The 18,881-nt window shown below is 52.2% G+C and overlaps 1 protein-coding gene across 1 annotated transcript; it reads right to left on the bottom strand.

The window, feature by feature from the left end:
• Positions 1–622: 622 nt before the first annotated feature.
• Positions 623–18,455, bottom strand: LOC306804733 (aryl hydrocarbon receptor-like). The gene is given in 12 exon segments (XM_079311686.1): positions 623–913; positions 1,011–1,642; positions 1,645–2,501; positions 2,859–3,000; positions 3,267–3,376; positions 3,461–3,663; positions 4,197–4,327; positions 4,565–4,688; positions 5,559–5,648; positions 8,954–9,060; positions 17,738–17,925; positions 18,281–18,455. Coding segments are annotated over 12 exon segments (2,781 nt in total). The 5' UTR covers positions 18,322–18,455; the 3' UTR covers positions 623–757.
• Positions 18,456–18,881: the final 426 nt, after the last annotated feature.

The raw sequence follows: 18,881 nt of genomic DNA, 5'->3' as shown, positions 1-18,881 counted from the left end.
ACTCTCTCAGTTCTAGCAATTAAGGAGCATTATACTGATTTTTCTTTATCTTACTGAAATTTCTGTTTTTTAACTGGAAACTTTGAGACTTGAAGTCTGAGGGTATCTTGGAGGCCACCACCCAGAGAGAACTAGTGTAGCAATCAATCTGGGCACGTCTTGTACAGTACAGCAAGACCCAGGGTGTTTGCTACAGGAGCTCTAACCTGGATCCCAACCACTGGGAACACCTGGGACACAGGGAAAGCTGGGCTGGGGAAGGACCAGAGCAACAAGAACACCACACAAGGCTCATTTTCCTTATAAAACAGGCAGTATCTGTACAACATGGCTACAGCCACAGGTGCCTGGCTTAGAGAGCAGGAGTTAATACCAGAGGTGAAAACTTGTATCTATTTCTTTAGGACAGGCTTTCATGAGGCTTGTATGCATGCTGGATCTGCATGTAAATACAAATCTTTGGTTGCACTCATAGGCTAACTTGCAACCACAGCTCAGCTTCCTCCAGCACCCTGGGAAATCTGTCCTCCAGCCCCGCTGCTGTCCCTCCCCAGGCCAGGGACACCAACATGGGAACAGCATAGGGAGCACAACAGTGGGAAGTTCAGAAGGGGGCAAAAACCCCCAGGTGACCCAAAGCAACCAACATCAATAGCACGGGCAGGATGTGAACAGCAGTGGGGAAGGTTTGTTATCTGCAGCTTGAAAGTAGCTCTTTCCCCAGGGAACAGTCCTGCTTTGTCCATCCCTCTCTCTCCTAGAAGCAGAAGTCCTCTCTGGAGGCGTGAGAGGGAGCTGGCAGCACTTCTGCCTGGGGCTGCGGCTGGCAGGGCAGCGCCAGGCTTTGCCCCAGCACTGGGTAGTCTTGGGGCAGTCCCATGGGAGAGCTGGGCAAACCACAGGTGCTGCAGGGCTAGGAGAGAGACAGAGAACAGTGGTGAGACACTCAACACTGGCTGGGCAGATTTCCAGCAAGAAAACAGAGCCCCAGAGTGGAGCAAGGCCCTTACCCTGTGCCTGCCCCCTTGGTTCAGTGCAGAGGCATGTGTCCCATAGGAATCCAGAGTCTCCAAAGGACTGCTGATGCTCCCAGTATGCCCTGCAGCAGAGCCAGGGAAAGGGTGATGGGGCACAAAGGGAACAGGGCTCAGCTGCTTTTCAGAAATAAGCTGGGAGGAAGCAGGAAAAAACCTGGGGTCTGGAGCCATCTCCCAGGAGTCCCCAGTGCCAGCAGCTTCTACGCTGCCCTTCAGGTTGAAGTGCTCTGAGAACACACCCAAACAGCCCTGGGGCTGGCAGATCACATCTTGGCTGAGGCCATGAATGCCAGGCTGAGCTGGAGACTCCAGGAGAGGGTAAGCATAGTCCTGCCATCGGCTGGGATGTGGAGAGGAGCTGGGGCTGTGGCCACACACTCCATTCATCAGCAAGTGATGGTGCTTCAGCTGGTCCTGGCACTGGCTGGGCAAGGAGGACTGGTGAGCATCTCCCAGGACAGGTTGCACAGCTGGCAAGTCTCCCTGCAGCTGCCCAGCCCTGGGTGGCTCCTGCAGGCAGGGGGCTCTTGGGGCTGAGCTGGGGGCCTTGGCCCATGGGGTGCCCTGCCCTGGCTGGAGGAAGTGGAACACAGTCTGTTCCCCAGCTGGTCTCCACTGGATGGCTCTTCCTGCTTAGTCAACTCCACGAGCAGCCCTGGAACAGCACCAAGGGCCTGCTCCCACAGCAGGGCAGGGGGCTGGCCCAGGGCAGTGCTGGGCTGCCCTGCATGCTGTGCCAGGTGGCACCTTGAGTCCTTGCTCTCCATATGGCATGAAGCAGTGCCTGGCAGGGGACAGACTTGGTGCCCTCCCTCATGTTCATCCATTGGAAGGCTGGGGACAGAGGAGGGAATCTGCTTGCTAGCCAGGATGTCATTCAGGGATAGGGACTGCCCTGGGTCTATATTGACCATCACCATTTTCTCATCCAGCAGCAGGAGCTCCAGGTCTTCAGCATTCAAGCCCAGGCTCTCAAAAGCACTGAAGAGCTCGTTGGAACAGCTCTCATCACTCTTAACTGAGAGTGAGTTCATGGTGGCCAAGAGAGGGTCCTCCTGCTGCAAATCCAGCAGCTTCTCTTGGAGGCTGTTGCCACTTGAATAAGCTGGAGCTGTGCCTATGCTGCAGGCACGCTCTCCTGCACCTGGCAAGGACACACCCGTGAGCTGGAAAGCGCTGCTGAAGGAAGGGTTTGCGGTGGGAGGTGGATGGGAGGCATACACTGCCTTGTCTTGTCGCATCACAGCACCCAGCAGGGACCTGGGGTTGATGCCATTCTTTTGGGAGTGCCCTACATGGCTGCAGGAGGGCTTCTTGGACTTGCAGGGCTTCCCTTTGCTCTGGTAAAGGTCAGGGAAGCCTGGGAGAGGGCAAGTGCTTTGGTATAGAAGCGCCTCTCCTGTAGTAAAGGTAAAGGGAAGATGAGTGGACCGCTTCCGAAGGTGCTCTCCTCCTTCTTCATCTCTGCAGGGCAGGAAGAGGACACGTGGTTGACACATGCACAAACTCACCCCACAAGTGCTTCTGCAGTGGGCAGTTGTGATCCCTGCAAGCCATAGCCCCTTTGTTACAGCTGGCATGCATTCACACAAATACAAACACACACAAAAATGAAACACCTGCAGCAGGATCAAGCACCATTCCTACTGAGGGGTAGCCTTGCAGATGGGGATGTGGCTGAACAGCACCAAGCCCAGAATGCCACTGCTTCTCCTTTAAAAGGCACAAGCAGCAACAACAAACCCAACATCCTGCCCTGCTCAGGATGTCCCAAAACCATGCAAAGAGCCAGGTTGTGCCCATGCCAGCCCCAGCACATACACGAGGGGTCTCTGTGTGACCACGATGTAGTCGGGTTTGCCATTCTTGTAGACGAGGCGTGCATTGGCCTGCACCCACTTCCAGCGGTTATCCTTGGTCAGCAGCCGGAACACTGTCAGGCCACTCTCCCCCGTCCTCATCACTGCTGGGAGGAAGCACAAGGGCTGTCACCATGGCACGCTGCCCTTGCCAGCTGCCAACAGTGGCAGCACGGCTGGCATGCACAGGGGACACCATCCAGCTGAACAGCCCTGGCTGCGCTCTGCCCCAGGCTTCCTGCAGCAACAGGAGCAAGCACAGCAAAGCACTCTGTGGGGAAAGAGCCACTAGTCTTGACAGAGCAGCACACAGAGCTGCCCAGGTCCCAGCCCACTCATCAGCACAAGTGACCACAGAGGGGGCTCTTACTCCTGACGTGGTTCTCAGCACAGTACAGAGCGTCAGCAGCATGAACAAACTGGTACCCAGTGCCACACATCTGCAGCTCCGCCTCGGTGTAGCCCAGGACAATCTTCCCCCTGTGAGAGACACAGTACACTCAGCTCAGAGGCAGGGTGGGGGTAGGATGTCTGGAATGGAGGACTGGAAGCTCTGCTGCTTACTTGGCATCACACGCCAAGGGGGTGAAGTCTAGCTTATGCTTGGTCCTGAAGATCATGTTCTTGGTTTGGATCTGCAGGAGGGATGGGGGTTGCAGGGGCGTGGAGACAGCGAACAAAGCGAGCTGGGGGGGCATGGCAGAGCCATCTTCAGACCTTTTGTTCTGCCCATGGAGGAATTTTAGCCTGCCTTGAAGGTTTAAAGCCTAGGAAGAAAAGAAAATAAAAGCTCAGTGCCATACAGAAAAGTGAGAAGGAAGTGAGCTGCACAGAAAGCAAGACATCTGTCTGCAGAGTTGGTGCAAATAGAATCATCTAATCACAGCATGGTTTTGGGTGGAATGACCAGGACACTTTTCACTACCCCAGGTTTCTCCAGACCTCATCTAATCTGGCATTGGACACACCCAGGGATGGACCCACAGCTTCTCTGGGCACCTTGTACTCTTCAGTACAGAGAGGAGAAGGGATGTCCACTACATACGTGATCTTAAGACATGCCTTTAACAAACAAAACACAGGGCAGAAAAGCACTTTTGTTCAAGATTCAGCATTTCTGAGAGGAGAGGCTGTAGGTACAGGCAAAACCTATGAAAATGAGGCATGGTCTCCTGCTGAGAGAGGCAGGTGCTGCACATGGCAGAAAGGAGCATAGGATCTTTCAGGGGGTGGTTTCAGTGGTGGCATTAACCCCTGTGGTAAGCCTGCCCCTGTCCTGCTGGGCAGGATCTGTACTCACCAGGAAGCCGGAGGAATTATCCAGGAGGCAGCGAAAGCGGCACACAAAGCTCCTCTCCAGGAAAGAGGAGTTTTCTGGGGGCAGCTGCTCTGGCTTGTAGATGGCAGCACAGGAGTCAATACTCTTCCCCACTGTGGAAGAGAGAGACAGAGAGAATCAAGCAAGGATTCACCTCAGCTAGGTTGGAGGTCCCCAGCACTGGGTACTGCAGCAGTTTGCAGAGCACAGCAAGAGACACTGGGGGAAAGCCACAACATTTGAATGAATCCATGGCCTGCCCATGGGTGCAGTGGTGACAGCGAGCTGGGCTCCCAGCATCCCTGGGGAGCTACACACCTTATGTCACCCAGGAGGCAGCCTGCCTTTACCTGCTGGAGAAGGCTCACCCTTGGGAGTGCCTGGTGGCTCCAGGGCCCAGTGGAGGTTGCGCCTGAACTCCGGCTGGTCCTCGGTGTGGATCAGCTCAAAGATGCTTTGGTGCATGACATCTGTCTAGAGGGGACACGCCATCTTGTGAGCTCTGCAGCCTGTCCCAGGTTTCATGTCCCACCTGGGAACAGCCTGTCACAGCCACACTTGGTTTTATCTTACTCAGATTCCCTGGTGCCCAAACAGGTCCCTGGCTGAGGTTGGAACCTTTCCCCCAAAACTGACACTGGTGGGAACAGACAGCATGTCTGGCTTTAGGGACCCCTTGCCCAAGTTTGGCCTGACTTCCTCCCCCACAGAAGCCCAAAGAGCCCAAGAGCCAATAGAGCTTCCCTCTGATGCACCCATAACTCAAAATCCTAGTGCTGACTTAAGAAATGAGATGAAAAATTTGAGGACAAAACAGCAGCAAGGCCACCCCATCTTTAGACTGCTCCCAAGAGAACTTGCTCTCTGTGCCCAGGTAGACAAATCTTATCCAGCCCAGGTGCTGGGGACAGCCAGCTGTGTGTGGGTGACACAGAACCATAGCAGCTGAAGGACTGCAGCTAAATCCCATTTCCCTGTATACCTGATGCAGGCCTCTCCAAATTACCTGGGTGCCCAAAGCACTGAAGCCTTGTTGGATTTACTAGGATTTGAGTGGGCACCCCAGGCAAACTAGGCAAGGAATCCCAAACATCTCACCACAGCCATGAAGGCCCATCAGCACAGCTGCTGGAAAGTATCTACAGGCTGATGAAGTCCCTTGTCACCTACCAATGACTGCATCTGGCAATATGGGGTCCAAAGTCCCAAGACCAAGGAAAAGTCCCAGACAGCTCCCTGAGACTCTGTGACCCCTGCAGAGCCTCCTCCTTGCAGGGAACTTGGGACTACTCTCCACCACCAAGGAAAAATCAACCCTCCACAGCAAGTCAGAGTCCCACTAACCTGATGAAATCCCAAATAGTCCTGGATTGTATGTGAGGAGTAAAATATCAGGCCTTCTGATGTCACCACCAGCACAAAGCCATTGAGAGCCTGTAGGAGAGAGGAGATCAGCAGGTACAGGCCACAATCACATCACTTTTCCAGCAGGATACCTGTCACCCAAAGCCAGCAGGCAGCTGAGCCACCACAGATGGCTTCTCCAAGGTCATGCAGCTCTTCCCTACAGCTGCCTGAGAATATCCTAATCCAGACTAATGAAAAACTGTGCTTCCATCCTGGGAGCATTCACTCAGACTCAGCTTTGGACATTTATCTCATCCCATGCAGGGAGCAGATAAAAAACTCTGAACTTCTTGCAGGATGAAAGCAAACTCCATCAGGAACTGGTCCATTCTGGTGGAAATGAGTTGTTTCCAACAGCCTTGAGGGCCTTAGCAGCCATGTGTGGCCATTCCAGGTTCCAGAGGAGTAACCTGGAGAAGGACCACGGTGTGGTCTGGACTGTCCATGGGCAAGGAGCAAGACCAAGGAAGGTGTTGTCTCCGCTGCCTGGTCTCCTCAAGTTGGCCAGTGCTGAAAGGGCCTTTAACAAGTGGAAATGGAAAAGCCAAAAGCTAAAGCATAAGAGTTTGGATTTAAAATTGCAGCAACACCAATCTGATTTTTGAAACGCCTATTTCTTCTAAAGTAGCAGGGAATTCAGTCTGAGTCTGGTGCCTGAACTTAAGAGAAAACCACAGAATCCCTGGGTGACTCCAGCACACTTTTCCTTTCAGCCAATATACCACAGAATCACTCAGGCTGGAGAATTCCCTTGAAGATCACTTCCTCTGGAGCACTACCTGGTTTGTGCACACCTCACACCCCTTAGGGCTGAATGCTGTGCTCTGTTTTCACAAAATAAATACCCAAAGCTGCTGTGCCTGTGTAGGTTTGAAACACCAAGCCCTCCCACAGAGAAGAGCAAATGCAGCCATCAATCTGAAGTTTCCATGGCATTTTTAATGTTACACACTTAGACATTTCACAGGTCCTTCCATCCACTCCTCAAGCCACAGGATTGCAAAGTCAACAATCAAGGGAACACTGGGCTTCCTGGCAGAAATGGGCTGAACTGCTCAGAGCCTCTGTCTTACTCAAGAGAGACTCATTGCTATCAGTTTAATGAATCTGGGAAGTAATTTGGGTGTTCTCCCACATCTTTTAAAAGCCCCACCACTGGCAGGACAGAACACATGAGCAGGGACCAGGGTTCTTGCTGACAGGGTCCTTTACACCTGGAGAAGACTAGAAGGGGCAGAGGAGCTTCCCTACCAGTTTGGAGCTCCTTTCCAGGGGCCCTGTCTTTCCATCCCTGCTCTCTGGCAGTAGGCAGGAGCTCACAGGCTGACATTGCTAACACAGGCACTGGCAGGATCCAGGGAAGCACCCTCAAGTGCTGCAGGCACAGCACCAACCCTTGCAAGCTTCTGTGGCACAGAACCCAGGGCTTTGGAGACCTTGTCATCCCTCCTGCAAGGGCTGAGAGCAGCCTCTCAGCAGTACTCCACAAGCCCAGCTGGCAGACATCACTCTGTGACTCAGAGTCCCCAAGTCTGGGTGCCAGAGTCACCCAGCAGACACTTTCAAGCCCATGGTGCTGCCCAAGAGAAAAGGCAGTGAAACCCCATGAAAATCATTGGTTTATCTTGCCAGAAGCTGAAGAGCTTTCACTGCCCTGACACCACCACACGATCACCCCTCCCTAAGGGCAACAGATCCCCATGGGAACACTGTGACAGCATGAAGCAGGACCTCTCTGGAAGGCAGGGCTCCTGCAGTGTGGGCCCTGTGGCTTTCCAGAGCCAAAACCATCCTGTACCACTAACCTGGAAGGGAAGCCACAGCAGCCAGGCCTGGCCTGCTTCCCCCACTTCATAATGTACAGACATCAGCATTAATTAGGGCCTGGCATGTAGTCTCAGCCAAGCCCAGCTATTGTTGCTGCCAACTCCTGTTTCATTGTCCGGGTCAGAGTTTCTCCCCCCTCTCCTTCCCTTTATTCCAGGCACAAATGCTCTCTATTTACTGGGGTTGATCGCAGTGTGTGGGAATCTGCTGCAGAGGTTAATTAGTGTTGCCAAATGCACTTTAACCCTTTGAGCAGCTTCAGAGGGGGAGAGGGGAAGAATCAGAGCAGAGAGAGACACAGGAAGTCTGTCCATCAGAGGTGACAGACCAGGTAGAAGTATGTTTATATGAATGGAGGAATGTTTCCCTGGGGGTACAGAGACATATTCTGAGCTCCTGCCACACCCAGATAGATCCTGAGAGAGCTGAACCAGCTCTTCAGACCCAGTTTGGTACCTCTAAAAGGATGGTACCCAACTGTGGGAGGAGCTGATGAGCAGGACATCCATCACCATCCCTCCCTCCTCATGCTGAGCAGATTTGTTATATCCTGAGAGAAAACTCTTAAGTTTCTGGTTATTAACCAGGCTGGCTTTAGCACTTCTCCCACCAGACATAGAGATCCTCAGCTCTCAGGCAGGACAGTAATCACACTTCATGCTGAAGTGAGCGTTTGGACAGCAGCTGGGGCTGCCCAGCACACTCAGCCTGTGCTGGAGGACAGGCAGGCAAGGGACAGTGCCACCACCTGTGCCCAGGCAGGGGGGGATAGCAAACTTGTGCTCTCGCAGGACCTCGTGCTGCCAGAGCCTGACTTCTACCCATTCTCAGCACACAGTTTGGGGACAGAAGGTGACTTCCTTGCACCTCTGACCAAACCATGGCAGCTACAGCATCACCAGCCTCGTCTCCAGCATCATCAAAGGAGACCACTTGGGAAAAACAGAGCTCCTGGGATACACCCACCCACCCTGTGTTTAAGGGATGAGCACACAGCCCATAAGCACCTGTCTGTGTGCTCAGTGTCACACATTTCCTCAGAATCAGGAGACATACCCACAGTATTTTCCTCCCTGTTTTCACCAGTATTTGGACAATATTCTCCAGTCAGAATCAGTGTGCCCATGCTGAAACCTGCACCCAAACACCTTGCTCAGTTTGGCTCCCATATTATACCTCTGGTAAGCTCAGACATGAGGGAAGAGAAGCCCAAAATATTGATATCCATGCTCAGAAATCCCAAGATGTTCCTTACATATGGCAATTTACAATTTTTTTACAAATGGCAATTTTTTCCAGTAATAATGGGAAAAGCAGGGAAGAAACAACAGTTTCTGCCCAGAGACGTTGGAGGTCTTAACCTTCTGCCCAGTGAGCTACACCACATGAAATCACAAATCACCTGCCATCAGCAACACAATGGCCAGGTTTTGGGGTAAAAGTCAAAGGAGCTAGAAGAGGAACAAGAGGAAGATCCCATGAAGACATTTGTGAGGAACACTAACCTGTAGGAGCAGCTCACCCTCTGGAACAGCTGCCAAGCCCAGAGCTGGTCCGGTGCCACAGGTTCCATCCCTCTGGGCTTCTTTAGCACCAGGATTCTTCAGAGCAACTGCACCAAGGAAGGGGAAGGGACATCAGTGCTGCAGGAACACACTGCCACAACAGCTAGAATGCTGCAAGTTGGACAGTGGAGGGGAAGCCACCACACAGCCACAGCCCTTTGCTTTACCCCTCACAAGAAACAATTTTAAAAGGATGTTTCCCCATCCCTCAAACACCCCCAAATGTTTCGGTCTGAATCCCCCCCCCTCGCCTTGGTTACAGCCCCCACTTTTAAAAACCTACAAGTAAGTAAAGCCAGGGATGCTGGCTGTTTTAGGTAGGCATCAGAATCACTGAATTATGGAACCATTAGAGTAAAGATAACAGAGCCCCACTATTCCCCAGCACTGCCAAGACCACCACCAAACCATGTCTCCAACTGCCACACCCATGTGTCTTCTGAACACTTCCCAGGACAGTGAAACCACCACTGCCCTGTGGAGCCTGGGCTAAAACCTGGCTGCTTTAATGAGAAAATGTTTTCCAATACTGAAACTAAACCTGCCCTGGCAAATTTGAGGCTGTTTCCTCTTGTCCTATCCCTTGGTCCCTAGAAGCAGAGCCCATCCCTCTCCTGTCAGGAAGTTGTGGACAACACAAAGGCCCCTTCTGAACCTCCCCTTCTCCAGGCTGACATACTTTCCCAGCTCCCTCAGCTGCTCCTCATTAGATTTGTGATCCAGACCCTTCCCCAGCTCTGCTCCCTTGCCTGGCCATGCTCCAGCCCCTCAATGTCTTTTTGGTTGTGAGGGGCCAAAATTGAGCAGAGGATTCAAAGTATGGCCCCAGCAATGCACAGCACAAGGGACAGTCACTGCCCCGGCCCTGTGACCTTCCTGACCACCTGTCAGATGCTGGCAACAGCAGCAGTAGTCTGCCCTACCCAAGGGGCAGGGCATTATACCAAATCCTAGGATCAGGAATGTGCCATTTTGAAGGCTACAGCTCAGTCATTGATGTCTCATTACAGTTCAGCAACACAGTGGGTTTACTCAAATTAAGGCAAGCCACAGCTCACAGTGGGATAAAAACAACATGGAAAACACACAGATCCAGACACAGACACCCAAGATCTTAGAGCAGTCGATGCACGATCCATGTGCATGAGGGAATCTGTCACTCAGCTGAGCTGAAGGACGTGCAAAATAAATTTTGTTCTGTGCTCCCCAAGAGAATGATTGCTGGGGATAGTGCAGTGTGGATAATAATTAAGGCCTGTGTATGACAGGCCTGTCCAGAGGAGCTCACAGGAAAGCTGAGGAGGCTCTTGCCAGCACCATGAGGACAGAGGACAGCATTTGGCCGCCGGTAAACCAGCTGCTCCCCGCTGGGATCAGGAAGGAAAGGTGTCAAACACCAGCTGCAGCACCACTGTGGCCTGCCAGCACAGGGAGGGAGCATGAGCTTTCTTGGATCTTTCCCAGACTGCAGGGCTGCCAGGCCCAGAGGCAATGGGAGCATCAAGTGGACTTTGGAAGCAATTGGACGTGAGTCAGAAGGCAGCAGCCACCAGCACATAAACAAAGGCAGGCTCTGTGCTCCTTGTGCTTTATCAAAGCAGCTGCTGAAACTCAGGTCCTCTGTCTGAATGGAGCTGATCCTGAAGGATATCAGACACTGCAAAAGGTAGATGTTCCAGAGTCAGGCTTTGGGGACAAAGTTCTTCCACCAGGCACAGGACCATCCCACAGATCAACTTTGCTCCATAACCAAAGGCAAAGCACATCCCATTTCTCTAATACTTAGAGAAAAATCCCTGATCCAGCAGCAATCCCACTGCTTCTGGGAGCTCTGGGGAATTCCCCAAGCTCAGTCTGCCCAGACTGTTTAAGGAGCTGGCCAGAGATGGGCTGACACCAGGACTGAGGTTACAGCACGTGTATGTACAACTTGGGGGTCACACCCAAGCCAGCTGGGGTGGACACATACATTCTGCTATGGCCTCACTCCTTCCTGCCCTGAGGGACCACCTGGGGTCCCCTGTCCAGAATGGAGCCCACACAAAACCTTCGAGAGGGACAGGCTGTCAGGCAAAACAGCAGAGACACACCACAACACCCAGGCAGGGCCCTGTAGTGTGGCTGGAGCAGGTTTGTGCCAGTGCCCTTCCAGTAACTCACTTTTTGGATTCACTGGAGCAAAATGCAGGAGCTATGAATTATTCAAGGTCTCCAGTTTTCCTCTGTGAGCTCCCAGCTCACTGTGCTGGAGGTGAGAGATAGAAATAAACCAGGCTGTCAGAGAGCAGCTAAAGGTGCTGCCCTCTGTTCAGGCTCTGGTTTAATGCATTGATATCACACCTGCAAACAGAAACCTTGATCCCAACTGCTGCCTAAAACCAGGCTTTGCTATCAGCATCTGGGCTGTGGGGCCAGAGGAGACACATTAATAGCACAGGACAGCCCACTGTCCTCTTTGGGGATGTCTGTCACCAAACAGGATCCAAGCACCAGGTGTAAGGAGCAAGCCAGAATTCCCACCGAGGTTTCCCCACACCAAAGAGTGCTTTTTCTGCCCGAGTCACCCAAAGATCCCCAAAGAGGACAGGCTCTTGGCTGTGGCCACGCCAAGCTGGCATCCAGCCCAGTGTCCCCCGGCTTTGTGTGTCCATAAATAGCCTCGTGCAGCCCCCGGGGTCAGCAATTCAGCACAACTGTCACAGCACATCAGGCTGATGGAGCAGAACAAGCCACAGACCCCTCCCTGCTGGGTGCATCCCGCCTGGAGCTCGGCACCAGGAAAGGTGGGATGCACTCCAGACACAGCACTCTCCTTCACCTAGAGCAGCAAGACCAGGTGCAGCCTTTACCCTCACTGAGAAACTGGGGACAGGCACTTCCAGGAAAAAACCAGGAGGATAAAAAGGAGAGAATTGGCTTTTCCTGGACTGCGTCCCTCTGGCATCAGTGTCACCTCTATTGCTGGAGGGAGAAAGGTGAGGACAGAAGCTGGCCACCTGAAAGCAGCGAGGCTTGCACAACTGCCCTGCTATTTCTTCCAAAAAACAGCTTCTGCCAGGCCCTGCAGGCTATTGGGCTGCAAAGAGCCTTTTGGCAGAGAGGAACAAAGTCTCTCCCATCTCTGGATAACGAGCTCCCTGCTCACAGCTTCACAATGCTCCCTGCCCTGCGGTCATCCTCACACATGGTGCTCACCAGCTCCCTGCCAGCCCTGTGCTGTCACCAGGAGGGGCCACCGGGGTGGGCTTCCTCCCTCCATCTCCAGGTGCTTCCAGCCTGGGCATCTGTTTCACATGGTGCTGCAAGGACACCTTGCTGCCTACCAGGCTTGCCAGTGAACTCCTGAACCTGCCAGGGCTTTGTAGACCTGGCAAATCTCTGCACCACCAAGTAGGAATTAACATTTTTGAGAGGATATCTCCCAGCCCCCTTCCCTCCACACAGCAAAAGCTCCTGGTGGGAGCAGGGTGTCCATCAGCCACTGACTGCAAAGGAGAAAAATAAGACAACACTAACCCAAACCTGCTCCAGGTGTTGATGAAGGAGAAGGAAACCAAACAGCTTCCTGACTCTTCAAGAGCTGCAGGAGAGGCCTGGGCCATCTGCATAGCCACTGTCAGGCTGAGCAGATTGTGGAGAGGGGAGAGAGAAGGATTTTGGTAATGGCTCTCTCTACAAGCCATCTGCCCAACATCTCAGCATGTACCAGCCACTCTGGGGCAAGGACTGATTGACTGATTTCTTAACAAAACTGCCTTTTATCCACCTCTCTCTCTGCCACTTCTGCCAATCCCCTGAAGAGCTGGTCTTATCTCATGGTTAAGTCTCTACTCCCATGAATGGATCTCCATGTGTCCCTTTCCCATCCACTTCTCCTGCTCCTCCTTGATCACAGGCAGAGGGAACCATAGCTCTGCTGCTCAGTATACTCCCCTCACATCAAACAACCCCTATACATTGCTTTTCCCTACATTTTATTGCCAGTAAGAGTGAAAATATTGGAAATTTAGAAAACATGTAAATGGTGAGTGAAGTAGGCACAGATTTGCTGACACCAGAGCCATCTTCTCCCTGCTTCTCATCAATACTGTTCAACGCTTTTTCCAGCCACTGACAAACACTTCCTGACTTCCCATTTGTTAATTCATAATGGATAGCATGGTTTTACTTAAATTTGTACTGCCACAGATCCCTGTTCACAAAAATTTCATTAAATAGATGAATTATTTATCCCTGCCTGAATGGTGTGGATACCCAAGAATGCTTGTGGTTAATAATGGATGGCCTCCTAAAAGATCTCACTACTTTTAGAAGAAGGCCTTGACTACATGTAGCTTTTAGTTGTGTCACTTGGGTCTTAAAGGGAGGAGCATGTGAAAGAGTTTAAACAAGGACCTGCCAGATTTTCCTTCTTCCTGTAGCATCATCAGCTGTTTGAAGCCTCCCTCTCCCACTGCTCCTCCCTCAGGAGCTTTAGGGTCCATCATAGAATGGTTTGGGTTGGAAGGGACCTTAAACATCCCTTGGTTCCACTCCTTACTGTGGACAGGGATAATTCCACCAGCCCAGGAAGGATCATCCCAGGCCAAAGCCTCAGGTTGGAGTATCTTCCTAGCCCTGGCTGCCTTTGCAGGAGCCCTGAGACAGCACAGTTGCCTGTAGGCAGCAGAGCAGGCAGAGCCCAGGAACCTGCTGTGAGCCCCAGGGAACTCCACCAGCATCCTACCAGCTGCTTTTCTGAGAGGCAAGGAAAGCATCCAGGAGGAAAATGGCCTACCTAAGGGAAGTCACAAGACTTCCCCACCTGAAATTGCTCCTGTGAGGTCAGCTCATTACCTAGACAATTAAGAGAGCACAGTGATCACAGGACCAGGCTTTGCTTTCCTTAAACCAGCCCTTAGGCTTTACTGCTACAGCTCTCTGCAGTGCTTGACAAACAGCTCAGGAGGAAGGAGAGCACACAAGTGAAGGAACGAGCAGCGTTAGTCCCACGCACCCCATCTCAAGCAGAGATCCCACGCATCTCATCCCTGAGCAGAGGTTTCAGGGGCACAGTTATATAGACTATAATACTGATATAACTAAAAGCACTTTTCCAGGCTGACGTGACTGCAGGTCAGGCACTTTTAGGGCCACCACAGCTGAGCCCATTGCTGTGGGTTCAAATGACAGACCTCTTCCTACAGCTCATAAACCCTAGACTTGATTCAGAGCATCAAGAGGAATCCCACAGGTCACCACTGAACTTCAGGCACATGGCACCCTGGGGACACCCAGCTGGCCCCCAGGGGCAAGTGAGTGCCCAGCAGGGGCTACAGTCATACACCAGAAGGGTCAGGCTTGCTGTAGGAAGGGAAGCTCAGATGACCTTCCCATCACTCTGCAGGAACAAACTGTGAGAGACACTTCTCCAAAGTGAGCCCTTGGCTATTGTGACATCTGCCAGTTGACCTCCCACCAGGAGTTTAAGTGGCCCAAACTACACAGACGGCACCTGACTGCCACATGACAAGGTCTTTTAGGCATCTTCTTTTTTTTTGATAAGAAATCCTCCTGCAGAGCAAGACAGCAAACCTTCACCTGGAGCATCTTTCCTTCTCTCCCCCTTGCCAGAAGGTGAGGGAGGTGAAAGAGACAGGACACCTCCCCTCCCAGCAGCTAGGCCCTTGGAACAGGGAGGGATTAGAGGGGAGCAGCCCTGCCAGGCACCACCAGGGATAAGCTGCTGGCAAACAGCTGGTGTGACATTCTGTGCACCCCCCAGGACAGCAGCACATGGGCTAGGGGACAGGGAGGTTCCCTGGAGCAAAGTCCCACCTCTACTGAACACCACAGCTGAAAGAGCTTCCAGCAGAGCAGGGAGGAAGACCAGGGTAGGAAATGAGAATTACAAGTATTTGTTCAACAAGGCAGGTAATAAAAAGGGATTTGGGAGCACTGTTGTAGGGGAGGAGACCTGGGTGGGAAAGCAGGCGGTACAAGCCTTTAAATCAGCTGGGATTGATGTTTGGATAGCATGAAGCCCACCTCAGCTCCTTTTGGCCCTCTTGGTTCTGGTGCTGGGTTCTGGGTGGTGGTGCTTGTCCAGCAGGGTGAATGTCAGATGGACTGGGTATCCTGCTCCCTGGCAGGACACCTCTGCCAATGTCTCCATCCTTCCCATGATCCTGCTCCCTTCCTTCATGGTAAGGGAGCGCTTGTGTGAGCTTGGGATTGCAAAATCAGGCAATGGGGGAAGGAAAAGGCACCTGGAAATCTCACAGAGGAAGCACAGCTGCCCCATCACAAAGGGAGCCTCTTCCACCTGCCATGGACCAGGAGGAGACCTTGGCTGAGATCCCTCCTTCTCCAGAGCTGCTTCCTGCTGTGTTATACCAGAAAGATTTGAGTAGAATCAGTCCACAAACACACACAGGATGCTCTTATGCTTTGCTTTTCCAAAACCCTGCAAAAAGCCACCACCTGACACCAGCCAGCACATCAGCCTGAGAAAGGGCTTGTTTGGGTAAACAAGCCTGCTCAGCAAAGGCAGCTCTTGATGATCTCTAAACCACTCCAAAGATAAAACAACAGAACACTGAACAGCTTTAAATCCTCTGATTCCTGCCACTGAACTGCAGGCCTTCAGAGGTACCCCCACACAGGCAGAGAGGCAGCAGAGGCAGCTTCCCTTCAGACCATAAAGAATAAAAATCCTCACACCCCCAGGAAAAACATATCCTTATAAAAATGAAAGGCCTTTAAGCCTGTACAAACTTCCCCATGTATCAGATATGCATAAACCAAGATGGTGAAGTAACGTTAAAATTGATTAATAATTAATAAATTGGAAAGTATTTATTCTAGCAGGAAATGGGCCAGCATAAACTTGCTGGGTGAATTGCTGTCAGCGGTCATGGGCAACACCTGAGACCTGCTTCAGCTGTTTCTCCTCACAATCCATGGCAGCACATCCCGAATTTTGTCCTCACTTTCCCACGATCTTCTTTCAGGGAACACTCAAGCAAGGTAGATAGATAAATAAAGTAATCTAAAATCAATTATTTTGTTTATAAGCTTGCCCAGAGCTCCATTTACGGATTCTTCTTAAATTATTAACGTCACAAAGGACTCAGCTTGGTCTGCAATAGAATGGGTACTTGCATGTAAAAGGCTGAAGCTTTTCTCTCTCCCTGCTACACCTGCCTCAAAACCATCCCACAGCCTAGGACAAACGGGAAATCGGTGCCATGGAATTAAACCAGATGGAATGATGAGGGAAGGGGAGGAAGACCCTAAACAAACAAGACAATCTCAGAACAGTAAATTTCCTGATGACCTGGTTCACGAGGCAAACAACTCTCCCAAGCTATTCCTTTCCCAGCTCACCCACTTGCCAATCCTTTAAGTGGGGTTAAAAGAGAGAGGAAAAAGGGGGGGGGGAAAAAAAAAAAAAAAAAAAGGAAGCATTGATGATATTCAATGAGAAATTCTGGTGTTTCTGTGGCCTGAAAATGAAGCATTTTCAAGCTACTGCTACCCCACCAGGAAAATTCAGGGAAGCCTGAGTGCCCCCACTGAGGGCTCCTCTTAATCACAATTACAGCACATCAGAACAGTTCCCAAAAATAAAAGATTCCCAAAAATAAAAGGCTCCGAGATAAACTGCAAGCACATCACAAGGAATTACTGCTCACTGCCAGCGAGTCCATTGGAACAGAGGGGAAAAAGTCACTTCCATGGGAAAGCTCCCCAGCCAGGACGCAAAAGGCTCTGCCTCAACCCTCCCTCATAAATCGGAATTTTCTACCTCAGTGAAACTCACAAACAAAATCAACTTCATCCCTCTGACCCCACGGCAGAGCCGGACGCAGCCCCAGCCTGGCAGCTGGAGACGGCACAGTGAGGAAATGTGGGCTAGACAAGGACAAAAAGCAATTTAAGGGAAAGAAATCAAAATTCTGAGGGGATAAAAAGCCTGAAATTCTAGGGCAGATAAAGAACAAAATATTCGAGCGGGGCGGGGACGACAACGACAAAATTCCAGGGATACACGGCAGAATTCCAGGGGGGGTAAAGATACAAAATTCGAAGGAGTAAAACTCACCAATATTTGAGGTGGCAAAAAAAAACACCCCAAAAAACCCCACACAAAAAAACCAAACGGGTAGGAGGGAGCCTCAAAATTCAAAGGGTGGGGGTTGAGTTATGGAGGTTAGGGAAGAAACCAAACCCAAAATTCGTGGGCAAAAGGGAAAAAAAAAACAGCATCAAAACTCCAGAGGAAGAGGGAAATCCCACAAAATTCGAGGCGGAAGGAGGGAATCCATTTCAAGGGAAAATAAACAAATAAGCAAAAAAATAGACGCTTTTAGAGACGGAAACATTCGAGGGCGGAAAATCCACACAATTCCAGGGGGGGGGAAACTCGGCAAAACACAAGATGCGGGGAAGCGGGAAATCCCACAATAACTCGAGGAGGGATCGATACGAAATTCCTGAAAGCGAGGTGGGGGGCGGAGGGGGGAAATCACGATTCTGGCAGGGAAAGAAAACAAGTTTTTGGTGAGGGAAACCCCACAAAACTTAGGGCAAAAAAACCCCCAAAATACTAAAACGTCTAAGGGAAAAATACTCTGTGGAGGAAAACAAATACACGAAGCACTGTGACGGAAGGAAAGGAATTGCAGGAGAGAGTGATACAGGTGCAGGACAGAGACAAGGGCAGGCCGGAGGCTCCCTTACCGCCTAAGAAGCTCCTGGCGCACAGGAAGGCGGCGCTGAGGCGGAGCACCGAGAGCTTGTCCAGCCCGGCCACCACGTCGGGCGGGAAGGGCAGCAGCCCCGCCAGCCGCTCCAGCTCCCGGTTCAGCCGCTCCCGGTGCCGCTTGGACGGGTTGGAGCCACCGCCTTCAGCCAGGCCCGGCCCCGTCCTGCCGGGCACAGCCGCGTTTATGGGGAAAGGAAACCCCCTCATCCCTGCCCCAGGCACAGCCGCGTTAATGGGGAAAGGAAACCCCCTCATCCCTGCCCCAGGCACAGCCGCGTTAATGGGGAAAGGAAACCCCCTCATCCCTGCCCCAGGCACAGCCGCGTTAATGGGGAAAGGAAACCCCCTCATCCCTGCCCCGGGCACAGCCGCGTTAATGGGGAAAGGGAGACCCCTCATCCCTGCCCCGGGCACAGCCGCGTTAATGGGGAAGGGGAGCCCCCTCATTCCTGCCTAAGGCACAGCCGCGTTAATGGGGAAGGGGAACCCCCTCATGCCGGCCCCTCGCCCTCACTCACGCCCGCTGCACCGGCTTCCTCCGCCGACGCCCCGTGTACATGGCCGGGCCGGCAACGCCCGACGCCGCTCCCTCAGTGCGAGAGAGTGAGGCAGCGAGAGGGCGTGGGAGCGGCCCGCCCCCGGCGATGGGGGGAGATAGAGGATGGGGGATTTGGGGCTGCGGGGGGATTTGGAGCAGCGGGGGATTGGTGTGTGATGGAGTTGAGAAGGGATTTGGGGGTGGAAGGGGGCGCAGGAGCTGATGGAGAGAAGGTGGGTGGGGCTAATGAGAAGGTGAAGGGGATGTGAATGTCAAAGGGCTGTGGGCGGGTGGGTCGGGATGCGAGGGTGTTGATGAGGGTGGAGATGGGGTCTGGACCTCGAGTGCCAAGGGCTTGAACAATCCACCTGGTGCTTTGCCAGCGATGCACACAGCGATCTGCCAGGTGCAGAACGGCTGGCAGGTAAGGGAAGAGGCTGGTAAGAGGCAAGTTCTGCGATGTGGAGTAAGTCTTTATCATGCCACGTAAAGGCTCAGCTGTGAAAACGCTTGCAAGTACAGGGACATCCACACATAAACTGAAGGTACTCATCTCGACTGATGGGCCATAATTAATTCAA

The sequence above is a fragment of the Erithacus rubecula genome, assembly GCF_903797595.1.
Source record: "Erithacus rubecula genome assembly, chromosome: 8".
NCBI classification, from domain to species: domain Eukaryota; kingdom Metazoa; phylum Chordata; class Aves; order Passeriformes; family Muscicapidae; genus Erithacus; species Erithacus rubecula.
The sequence above is the reverse complement of the archived record's forward strand: the minus strand, read 5'-3'. Positions and strand labels throughout refer to the sequence as shown.